This window comes from Pygocentrus nattereri, chromosome 6 (genome assembly GCF_015220715.1).
Source record: "Pygocentrus nattereri isolate fPygNat1 chromosome 6, fPygNat1.pri, whole genome shotgun sequence".
In the NCBI taxonomy this organism is placed as follows: domain Eukaryota; kingdom Metazoa; phylum Chordata; class Actinopteri; order Characiformes; family Serrasalmidae; genus Pygocentrus; species Pygocentrus nattereri.
In genome coordinates, this window is record NC_051216.1 from 12,549,447 (window position 1) to 12,562,134 (window position 12,688).

Sequence of the window (12,688 nt, forward strand, 5' to 3'; positions counted from 1 at the left end):
AGTGCACTCCTACAGAGTGTTACACCAGTCAGACAAAGCGCTTGCCAAAAATAGCACATTAACCTCACATGGCCAGGGCCCACCAGCAGGCCAAAAGTTTTATTACGCACTTCCATAAACTAACAATAGCTCAAACAGTTTGCTTTGAATAATACTGAATAATAAACCTTAGTAAGTAAGAAGCCATTTTAAGGGTTTGAGAAAGATTTTATACAATTTTTAAAATTCATACAGTTTTACCCTATCTGGTCCAGATCTAGTTGATTAATAAAGACATATTTAATGTCCAAATTTTGCTGCTTCAGTTTAGAGCTGGAGGCCTAAGGTTACTGTTGCTAACGGACACTAGAGGTAAAAAATCAGTTTTATAGTGTTTTATAGTATGTCACACTGTGTCCTAAACCTCATTAACATGTCTGTGTACCTTTTTAATGAAGATCTGGATGCAGTGTGTATATATGGAAAAGATTCAGGTGACCATTGACTTCAAGTGCAAATCAGCAACATTAGCTTCTTAGCTCCCGCACAAAAATAAAGAAACAAAATTTTGACAGCAAATATGTCTTGGACGATTGATTACATCTGAAGTAAGAGGAAAATTCTATAAATTTGATTTTCCACCAGACCATTCATTTAACACACATTCACAACCCAGTGGAAAAGATCCCAGATCCCAGCAATATTTCATACTGTATAAATGAGTGTGTGGGATCAGTCCATCGTTCACTGGTGTTGAGAGATGAAACAGATGTTGGAGCTTCTCTACACACGGACAGTTTTTTCTTATGCTAGCAACAATTACAAACATTAAACTTTAAGTATTTGCTTTTGCATTTATAACAGTGTAACATTTTCCTGTTGGGATATTTGAATACAATCATAGAACACAATTTGCTTAAAATGCAGAACTTAAAGGATTGTGATGGAAGACCAATCACCTATAGATGCCTGCAGGGGTGTAAATTTGAAAATTGAAACCCTTCTAGAAATGCTAAGAAACACCAGGCAAAGTCACAGAACCATCTTTTGATCATCTATAGAACATACCAAACACAGTGAGGCAGGTGGTGGCGCTCTTTGTGCCCTCAGGGTAGGTGTGGAATTCGCAGGTGTAGCAGCCCTCGTCCTCCACCCTGACTGGCCGTAAGGAGAGCTGTGAGTCAGACAGAGAGTGGCTCAGGCTTGTGCGGTCTGCATAATCCTCGTTTATGGTGGGGTCACCTCGCTTAGCATAGGACGCCACCTCCAGAGTTTCACCACGTTCTGCCATCTTCTTCCACAAGACCTGATCCACCTTCTCAGGCAGACCGTACCGGCAGGACAGAGATGCCTGTTTCCCACTGACCGCTGTCTTATTGCCATCCTGAACCACTGATGCTGAGAAAGAGAGTGAGAAAGAGTGTGTGTGTGTGTGTGAGAGAGAATGAAATAACACTACTATATACACAAATCTTTAAAAGACTGGAATCAATGTTTTTAGCAACACAAAACAAATCTGGGTGCAAGTTGATTTATACAATGAATCTAATAGGCTGGTCCTGTACAGCTTCATGGATTTCAAATAATTAGTAAGACCACTTGAAAAGTTTTAAATGTTTGCAGAATGATGAACAGAGCAGCAAACGATTTTAAAATGATTGAGAAAGCTTTACATCAACATCCAGAGCACCTTATATTCGATAAGTGAACTTGATGCATTATAAATAGATAATTGCAGTTTATAATTATTAATTTAATAATGTTTTGCTCCCAAAATACTCAAATATGGAAAAAGACATCTTAAAAAAACTAATTTATAATACTTAACTCAACACCATAGAAGTTATTACATATAGTACAAATTCTAACAAGTGATTCCAAATTTCTGAACTATAATCAAACAATTTTGAAATTTATTAGTTGTACCTATTTATTTTTAGTTGTACCTAGTTATACCTATCAACCCTTGATTTGTTCAGGTAGAAATCTAATTACTTTCAGCTTTTAAAAGTAGTTAGACCTCCATCTGACCTTGCAGCTGTTTCTAATCTCTAAAATTCATATTTTTCCTGCAGCCTCCACCAAAGGGACCAACCATTACTAAAGAGTGGGACAGGCCTGTTAATGTTGCTACATTTCTATTCTCTTAAGAGCAGCAGCAATCAGAGCAAATAGAGACATCCAGACTAAACATATATTTCAGCTTTAGATGGTCAGTATACTTCTGGTGGCAGTAGAGTTTTGGGAGACAAAAGTGTTTTAAATATAATTCAGTTTTCCTGAAGTGAATCTAACAACCATAGAAATGTGTTGAGGTCTGAGACAATGTGTCCTCTTACATTACAGATAATGGGTTCAACCAATCATTCTGGATCTCTTCAGTTCCACTGTAGAAGCGGTAACAAATCAGTTTGACACTGGGACTGGCTGAAACTGTACGAGCCCTGACGCAATCAACTCAGTAACTTGTTGATCACACGCTGAATCATGAGTCTGCAGATAAATAGCCAGGGAGTCGTCTCAAAACCTGTAAAAACTCTCAAAACTTCATCTTCATACAACATACAGCATGACCTGAATTAGTGTCCGAGTTCTCACTTCTGTTTGGATGAAATCAAAATATAGGCTGTGCTTAATGTCCGAATGAACCTTGACACACCATGTATCTAGAGATTTCAGTTATTTAAGGGGCAGGCACTGCTGATGCAGGTGTTCAAATGTGCAGGTACAACTTGTAAAATCATCAAATCATAAGCATCGGAATACAGCGCTGTAGAGCAGCCACAGATAAGCATAAGGTCACCACACCCAATACCAAGCATCTGGCAGATGGGTATAAAGCCCCCCCAGCATTGAGCTGTGCAGCAGTGAGCCTGTGTTCTCTGGAGTGATGGAGCTCCGTCCAATACCTTTGGGAGGAGTTGGAGTGATCCAGAAGTGATCATCCAACATCAGTACCTGACCTCACTAATGCTCTGAATGCAACACTGTTCCATGATCTATGGTAAAGCCTTCCCAGAAAAGCCTTTTTCCTCTGCTTCAAACTCCCTGAATTTCAGGAGAGATGTTCTTAAGTCTGTTCTTAAACCTGCTTTATTCTCTGCAGAATAAAAGTTTTCTTGACATCCAGTTTAAAGTTTGGAGCTCTTCACAGATGTGATGCAGGCCAGTACACCATAAGATTATGAAAAATGGTGGTAAATAGAGTGGAACCAGATTATTGGCAACAAGCTTCTGACATTCTTAGAAAACTCCACAGAGACGCTTTTGTAGATTTCCAAAAGATTTTTTTTCCTTCTTGATGAACTGAGACTGGAAAAAAAGGCAAAGGGCAAATTGTTCCAGGTTTTGTCCATGATAACTCTCTGACATAAAAAACATAGTTTTTACATAGTTTTACTGAATCTCATTCACGCCCCAAAGCCAGGCAAACAAATACACTTCTATTCACACGCAGTTAAAAGCAATCAGTATTAAAACCAGGTCAGAGTCCACTAACTGACCAAATACTCACACCAAAATGCTCTGAAGCACAAAAGCACAGGGAATTTCCTGAAGTATTCTAACTTGTTAACTCTGATACATTTTACTGCAAGCACATGTTAACTAGCCCAGTTCTGAAGTTAGACTGGTCTACTGTACTTGTCCACTTTAACCCATTAAATGGCCAGAGCCCCCCAGTGGGCCAACATTTTATAGTACATTTCTTTCACCTAAGAATAAATTAACCTGTTTGCACTGAATTCCCTGTAGTCACTGGATAATAAACCTTAGCATGCAATAATCCTGGTATTTTAAGGGGTTGATTAATTTTGGTTTTGCACAATAATCAAATAAACAGTACCTAGGGGCAGAGGTCCACAGTACCATTAGCTGTATTCTAGTCCAGTGTTTCTCAACCCTGTTTCTGAAGGCCCACTGCCCTGCTGTCACGATTGGCCCCTCCCAGTCCTCCATGTGCTTTTGTTTTGGTTTTGGTCTTGTCCATATGCTTTTGTTTTGCTTCCTTCCTGGTCATGCCCCCTTGTTTCCAGACCCTGCCTTTGATTGTTTTCACCTGTTACCCTTATGTTAATCACCTGTGTCTCATTACGTGTCCCTGTATTTAAGCCCTGTATTTTCCCTAGTCTGGTCTTTGTTTGATTTGCTTGATGTTTGAAGTGTTTGATATTGTTTGGTGTTTGTTCCTTCCGGCCTCCGTTGTGTTTATCTTGTGTTCCTCATTATGTCTTTCCCTCCTTTTCTCTGCTCTGTGACCTTGGACAGTTTAGACCCCGAGTTTGGATTTGCCAATAATAAATCCTGCTTCTCTTCGCACATGCGTCCACCTCATCATCGCTTCTTCATGTTACACCTGCACTTTTTAGTGTTTTCCCTGTTCCAGACACACCTGATCCAATTAATCAGCTCATTAACAGCCCATTATTGAGCTAAAGGGGCAGGAAAATCAGTAAAATGTGCAGGGCAGTGGGCATCCAGGGCCAGGGCTGAGAAGTACTGCTCACACATTTCATGTTTTGGCCATTGAAATGCACAGCCTGTGGCTTAAATGGCCACTTGTCTTGAAGATTTGTTGTTTTTCCCTTTAACAAACCAGCAAACCAGTTTTCACACATCCACAAATACCCACCATTAATAGTAAGACTACTTTTCCTTAGACGTGAATGTTATGTAAAGCACAACATTTTCTTGTTAAATGCATACAGTCCACTGTAACTAAAATGTTTTACTATATATATAATATATATATATATATATATATATAAAGTTCATTTTCTTTTGATTATACATTTTATTCATGGTGTAGATATGATGTATACATTTGATTTAGTTAGTGCATCAGTGGGGGACCTAAATCATGCTTTGTAGTGGGACACCAGATTAAATGGACTGCTTCAGTAAGCCTCTTCTTTTTCACTGTGTGCTCACTCAGGACTCACCAGTGACCATGAGGCACATGCGTCCATCTCTGGAGCCGGACGGATACACGTCAAAGATGCAGGTGTAGCAGCCCTCGTCCCTGTGGCTGACGCGCTTGATGATCACATTGCTGATGTCACGTGCTTCACTTCCTAGCTCTACATGCTGCTGTCCACTCACACTGGCCGGCTGTCCAGGCACATAGGAGATAAGTGTCTGGTTCTGCATGTCCAGCCATCGCACCTGCTTGATTGATTCCCCTTTAGCCCTCACTAGTGTGCAGGTCATCGTGAAGGGACGCTCCACAACAGCCTCCAGACGCGCTGGGGCCATGACCCTGCCTGACACACACCATTAATGACCAACATATGCAAACCACCATGGGATTAAAGTGACAGTCTGGTGAAAACTCTAATGTACACAATTTCCCCCTCACTTCAAATGTATTTGATCAGCCAAAACATGTTTGGTATTTGATGTTTGCTTCTTTAGTTTTGCACTGGGGGCTTCTGCAGCTAACTAGTAATGGATGTTTATACCCACCAATTAGCACTGTGTAATCTGCATGACTAAATCGTCACACCTTAAATCATACTGAAGTATCGAGGTGTCAGTGAGTACATGGGTAAAAGGAGCAGTAGTACCCATCTTTAATTCATGGCTTTTGTTTTCATACTGTACTTTTGTTCATTTTCTAGATAACAGTATGTCATTCAGTGTCAGAAACCACACAAGCAAGTCTATTTGAGATTATTTGACAACATGACATGGTTTGAAGAAACGTGGTGATTTAGGCATGTAGTTTAGTGCATCATGCTAATTATTGTACAGAAGCAGCCATTACTTTTTAGCAATATTAGCTTCATGGTACCAGTGCAAAACTTAATAAGCAAACTTCAGGCACCACATATGTTCTGTTGGGTTCATTTGGGGTGAAGGAATGTTTTCATTTTTTGGGAAACCTTTAAGACTATTATTTCTTCAACATTCTTCAAAAACATACCATGTATTCTGGACACAATGACCAGGGAGACAAACAGCTGCAAGCATTTTGGTAGAGTGACATCCAACATCTTAGCCTGGCAAAGAGAGAAAAACATACTTAACCGTGTGGGAAACATAGCAAGAATATTTTATCACAATATTTGCCGAAGCTTTCACACTATGCAACTGGTATCATGATCAATTTAATGTTGTCTCTCTGGCTGAGTAGTAAAGTACTTTGCAAGCAAAGATCATTTGTCATTGTCACATAAAAATAGCTGTAAAAATGAGAACAAAAATATGGTCCTGATAAAAGCAACGCAATGAAAACAAAGCAGACACTGGTAGTGCATTAAGGCTTTACTGACACTGTATGTAGATACCTTTAGCAATATATTCATGACAGCTCAAGCACTTGCCAAATTCTCTGTATGACACAGGCATCCAAAGTATTGGCAAGTTTTGGAAATTGTTGGAATTGCTGGGGAAAAAAATGCCTTGGCAATATACACTAAAAATAAGAGAAAAATCTATCCTCTATGCTGAAATGTTGAGTGAAGTTCCTGATTTACATACATGAAAATTCCTTTATATTAAATAATACAGCATCCAAAATTTTGCATAACATTTCACGCAATCAGTTTTAAAAATGCTACATTTATTTAATTATTTCTGCACCACTAGACATTTGTAGGCATAGAAAGCCCAACGACCTAATACTTCTTGAGCTATGAAGCAGTATCTCTAATTAAGAGGGTTTAAAATGAAATTAAAAGTAAATTAAGCAGTACAGAAAGTACTTATGAAGTGTAAGTTAAGCTTGGAAACATGTTATGACAAAGTTGCACATTGTCACTGTTGGAAACAAAACCTCGTATCCCCAAAAAATGTACTTTGCTTCTAATCTCTCATAATTTGACAGCTTTAGATGATCTTAAGAGCAGGTAGGAAGAGGACATGGATGAGCAAATTTCAGAAAAAACTTTGCAGAATTATTTGAAGAATGTACTCGTCTTCCATTTTCAAAGGCATCACATCGACTTCATTGGTGTGAGGTTAGATTGTCCAAAATTATCTGATTTCGACTCTACATGCGATAAGTGCAAGCAAGACCCTTTAAGTTTACTACCTATGTTTTGGACATGCCTAAGATTATATCAGAACCAATACACTATTCTGCTTATATTGCATTAAGTGTTGGACTGCCAGGTGCCCAAATAAATTATTATAAATGCTTATTGGCCTTTTGTACTTTGCTGGCCAGGCGATTGATACTGCTTAGGTGGAAGGACCCTTTTCTCCCTAATTATCCTCAGTGGAAGTCAGAGAAGATAAGATACTCTCTTCAAAAATCTGTTCAGAGATTTTATAGGATTTGATAGCCCTTCCTGACATATGTGAATAAAATGAAAGCCAAAAATGTAACTCTGTAATATGTATTTGAGCTTTTTATAGAATCTGTAAAGAATTTATACAAGTTTGTCTTACTGATGTATGTCTCGAGGATGGGTGGTATGGGTGTTTGGGGGACTGTTTGTCTTTGGTACATGGTGAAATCTTAAATAAAAATTTAATAAAAATCTTAAATCTTAATGTTTTTAAACAATGTCATTTGAATTTTTGACACAGTGTAATCACCGGCTGGCATTTTTTGAAATTACATTATAAAATGACAAAAATGGAGGTGGAAGACTTTCTTACAACAGTAAACAAAACTGCTGTTTGTCGTCTAAAATGATACACAGTAGACCATCCAGCTAAGGACACAAACACAGCACTTACATTCCAGCCTGATGACCTCCAGTGAGAACTTCAGTGTGACTTCATTATGCTAAGAGTCTGTCATCTGTGGACAGATGAGCAGAAGGTCAAAAGGTGAACACATAAGAAAGACTAGATGCCAATAAATAAACTGTTTTCTTGCATGACACAGATCTGCTTTAACACAGAAGTCTTTATGCTCACTTAGGTTTGACCTTAATGACCTGCCCAGGTCCAGCCGTCTGGGATTTGAAAGGTTAAAGGTTGTGGGGAAGTGTTTTATTTGAGGAAATCTGATCTTTTGTTAGAACACAATCACAGGAAAATGATGAAAATCCATACATGCCACTTGGTTTGACATTTCTAGATCCAATGTCCAGATCCTTTTTGGTATTCTTGTTTACATTCTTGTTAAAACTCTGTCTTTTCTGGAATTCTGTGAAGCTGCTTTTGACAACATCCGTTGTAAAAAGCGCTACACAAATAAATTTGATTTGATTTGGTACACTGTATGTATAAGGAACCTACTTTTACTTTTTACTTTTTAGTTACTTTTTGTTTTGCATTTAATATTATTACTTTTGATGGGTGACTGCATCTGTGCTGCTCTGTGATTGGCCACACCGCTCACCTTTTGAGGCTTTTTATTTTATTTTAGACTAAAAGGATCCTGAAAAGAGAGCAGTCTAACTGATTATAGCTCCTATGCTGGGAGATGGACATACTAAGACGTACCACTGCAGTTCTACAAGTTACTTAAGCAGTATTTTGAGCTGCTACAGTTATTCTAGTTGTTTTTGACGTCCAGACGTATGTTTTAAAAGATACAGTTGGTGGGAAATAGTTTTACTGACACGTAGTTTTACTATGAGAATCGACAAGTGATAATAAACCAGTGTGAGGTCTGACAACCAGTAAAAAAAGGAAAAAAAGCAGTGTTGAATGTTTCACATGAATAAAACTTATTACATTTTCAGTTTTCTTTTGAAAAGAACTGTGTAACGCAGCAACTGTGCTGATGTAATTGCATTGATTTTATTCATTTTATTCATTTACGCCCACTGACAAGTCAAAGCAGCACTTGTTTGAGTGCAGCTGAGCAGCATACATTTCATATTTTGCTCAAATTCAATGGCTAAAATCAGAAAATGTTACGGTTAATACCTTCCTGTCCGTATACATGTATGTTCTTGTTTTTGTTTACATGTTCCAGCAAACATAATTTATTACCACCAGAACTGAAGCTAAGCCCATATTTATCAAGCATCTCAGAACAAGAGCGCTGATCTGAGATCAGTTCATGTGCTGTGTAAAAAGCATAAGCTGATCCCAGATCTGCAGTTTTATTCTGAGAAATTGAACACATATGGTCTGGTGCTAAAAACAGTGTAGACAGTAGATTATAATTAAATGACCAGATTATGGCTGAATTAAACCCACTCAAACTGGCTGATTGTTAATGGCTTTGATCGGAGTTCTCGGATATCTAACCACCAAAATAAGTCTGGAGATAAAACATGAGCGGAGACAGAAGCAGGAAGCTAAGAATGAGCACTTAATGATAGATCACAGAAGTGATAGAAACCTCTCAATGTTCTTCAGTTCAATATCCAGTTCCTACCTTCACTGTTTCTGTAGAGCTGTGGGGAAAATCTGCTCTCTCTGCTCTCCCAGGTCTTCCACTACACTGCACTGTTCTGTTCCACAGGGCACTGCTCTATTCTACTCCACCCCCTCTCTCTCTCTCTCTCTCTCTCTCTCTCTCTCTCTCTCTCTCTCTCTCTCTCTCTCTCTCTCTCTCTCTCTAACAACACTGCTGGTCAGTCTGAGGCCTAAGAAATGAGCAGATGTGGGTTCTAGTATCTGGGCACTTTAACCATTTAACCATTGGTATGGCCCCCAAAACATCTGGATGCTACAACCTTTGTTAAAGCCCTAAAATTCTTTTGGACACTGACCATTTAACCTTTGATAGAGCTCCATAAGTATATGAACACTTTAACCATTGGTAAGGCCCCCAAAAACATCTGGACGCTGCAACCTTTGGTGACCTCCAATGAGAATTTCAGTGTAACTTCATTATGCTAAGAGTCTGTGATCTGTGGAGAGATGAGCAATGTTGTCAGTGTGCCGAAAGGTAATCAGATTTGAATCATTAGACTCAAATAAACAACGGATTTGTGTTTTCATAGGTTTTCTTGTATGACACAGTGTAGAACATTGATATCTGCTTCAACACTGAACTCTTTGCATTCACTGAGATATGACCCCAAAGACCAGGACATGCCCAGGTCCGGACTTCTGAGATTTGAAAGGTTAGAGGTCGCAGGAAATTGTTTTATGTGTGTAAATCTGATCTTACATCAGATCAGGGCCCCTAAAAACATATGGATACTGCAACCTTTAATACAGCTCTAAAATTATTTGGATACTTTTGACAATTTAACCTTCGGTACAGCCCCATAAGCATTTGGGCACTATAATCATTTAACAATTAGTGAAGCCCCATAAGTATCTGGGCACCTTTGCCATTTAACCATTAGTGAGGCCCCCAAAAACATCAGGATACTGCAACCCTTGTTTAAGCCCTAAAACTTATTTGGACACTTTAACCATTTATTCATCAGTAAACTTCAATGAAGCTCTTCAGACTGACAATATTACCTCTATTAAAGAGAAAAAGACCTTTAGCTCAGCATCAAACTGGTAGCAGACTCTTAGAATTCAACCAAACTGCATTTAACATTATTGGCAAAGTTATTATATTATTGTGCTGTTAGGTAGACAAAGATTCATTTGGTAACACTTTATTGTAGGGTGCTGTTCAGAAGACTACATGACACCTACATAAGCTTGCAATGGCAACTGACGTAGCACTACATAACTGTTTATAAATCTTTATTCCAACAGGCATCGTCTGTCATAAAGGCTACTTTAGCTAACTTTGATGAAAAATGGGCAAATGTAACCTTTTATAGTGAACAACACGTATCAGAATAAGTATTTATAAGCATTCATGTAGGGTTATGTCAGTTGTCATGACAAGCTCATGTAGGGGTCGTGTAGCCTTATGAACAGGACCCTACAGTAGTTACCCAGATCTGATTTTAATTATGAAAAAACAATGTTTCTTCTTGTCGCAGGAACAACCCTAATCCTAAGAAATCTCCTATAATTGTCTTTTGTGTAACTCCAAAAGCAGACCTGTGCATAAACACTGTGAGATGTTAGCAGTTAAGCCAAGTGTGGAGTGATTTTAGCCCTGATTTTCTAGTTGAAGTGAAATCTGCAAACCCCGGCAACATCAGCAACAAATCTCTTTGTGCGCTCACTTTGTTCTTGTGAAGTGTGAAGTTTCTCAGTCTGCGAGCTGCTGCAGACACCCCAATACTGTCAAGAGGCCTGAAATTCTCTTTGATGAATCTTATGGTGTGAGAACCTTTACAACAAGCAGTAGCAGCAGTAATGAGCAGCAGCCATTGAGAGTGTGAGAAAACAAAGCCAGCGATGAATGAGTAACCAAAGCGAAAACAAACATGGCAAAGGGTTTTTTTGAGAAATAAACCAAGCTTTCTCCTTTGTGCAGCCAATGCCACTAGCATTCTGTAAGGACTTGGGAAACAGAGGAGAACTTATGTACAGAGGAGGGGAGAGCAGGACACAACCTAAGACATTTAGTTTTTCTTGAACAATTTTAAAAATACTTAAGTTGGAATGATCATATTTTTATACAAAAATATACCAGCTGGAGGGATTATATCTTGGGGCTTGGGTTCGCCGAGAATGACCTGGAGGAAGTTGTGGGGACAGGGTCGCTTGGGATTCTCTGCTCTCCCAACTGCTACCACGACCCAATCTGGGTTAAGAGGTTAATAATGATGATAGTGATATTTTTATACAAGCAACATATACATCACTACTACAAATGAACACTCGAACTCTCCTTGTACCTACCTTTTATGTACAATGGCCAAAAATGGCAGCAAGTGCAATGTTACAGATTACCCCGTGGGTGGACTCAAGTGTAACAAACAGGTGAGTTGAAACACTTGTAGAAAAGTCTGATGAATTAGTGCAAGCAAAGTTAATTCAATATGATTCTGTTGTAACAAACATATTTTCCAACATGATATATTATCTATGAGACACACACACACACACACACAAACACACACACTAAATCATATTAATTATCAATTAATTAAGTGACCCTTATTAGTCACACAATGGGGAAATTTCACCTCCACATTTGACCCATTCTTGCAGTGAAACATCACATACACACTAGTGAACACACACACAGGCCTCTCTGCAGCACCTGGGGAGCAGTTGAGGGTTAGGTGCCTTGCTCAAGGGTACTGTCAGCTCAGGGATCAAACCGGTGACCTTGCGGTCATGAGGTTTGTTCCCTAACCTTGAGCTCATGACTGCCCCACATACATACATACATACATACACACACACACACACACACACACACACACACACACACACACACACACACACACACACACATATATATATATCAAATATGTGTCAAACATTGACAAATTAATTTTTGTCTAGTGCAGGACAGCAAATAAAAAACATCACACATCAGTAAAATATGGAACATTGTTTCAGAGTAACTTCAGCTTAACAACTGTTACTGTAAAATAAAACACTAACATCTGAAAGATCTTAACAGAGCAGAAACAAATCCCAGTTTTCATTTTTTTTCTCTTTTATTTAAACATTTGCGTAACTATATGGAACAAAACAACAAAATTTACTGTATTTGTCTTTGTTTACTAAATGTGGCTTAGTTGTAACGCTGTGTAACAGCTAACCCCGCAGTACGGAGGCTGTACTTAAGCCCAGCTAGCACTTGCTGTGAGCTTGTCACCTGCTTAAAAATGGTGCTACAATGTAAGAAACAAGATGGTGATTAAAGTGATATGCCGCAAACAGCTCAGTCTTTAAACTGCAGAAGAATCGCTCTGAATTTTGGCAGGAGTCTGTGGCTAGGAAATGTGGTAACGTGGCCAGAAGCTCTGCTGCTTGA

General features: G+C 38.8%; 1 protein-coding gene across 1 annotated transcript in view; it reads right to left on the reverse strand.

Annotated features, from left to right (window-relative positions):
• zgc:113337 (uncharacterized protein LOC503741 homolog) overlaps window positions 1-9,365 on the reverse strand; it is a 34,267-nt gene extending 24,902 nt beyond the window's left edge. Inside the window, exons 1-5 of the mRNA XM_017713475.2 lie at window positions 9,266-9,365; window positions 7,666-7,729; window positions 5,903-5,978; window positions 4,920-5,240; window positions 1,048-1,377 (exon numbers count right to left, since the gene is read on the reverse strand). Coding sequence (XP_017568964.1) covers window positions 1,048-1,377; window positions 4,920-5,240; window positions 5,903-5,972 — 721 coding nt within the window. The 5' untranslated portion in view covers window positions 5,973-5,978; window positions 7,666-7,729; window positions 9,266-9,365. The remainder of the gene's footprint in view (window positions 1-1,047; window positions 1,378-4,919; window positions 5,241-5,902; window positions 5,979-7,665; window positions 7,730-9,265) is intronic.
• Between the last annotated feature and the right edge of the window lie 3,323 nt (window positions 9,366-12,688).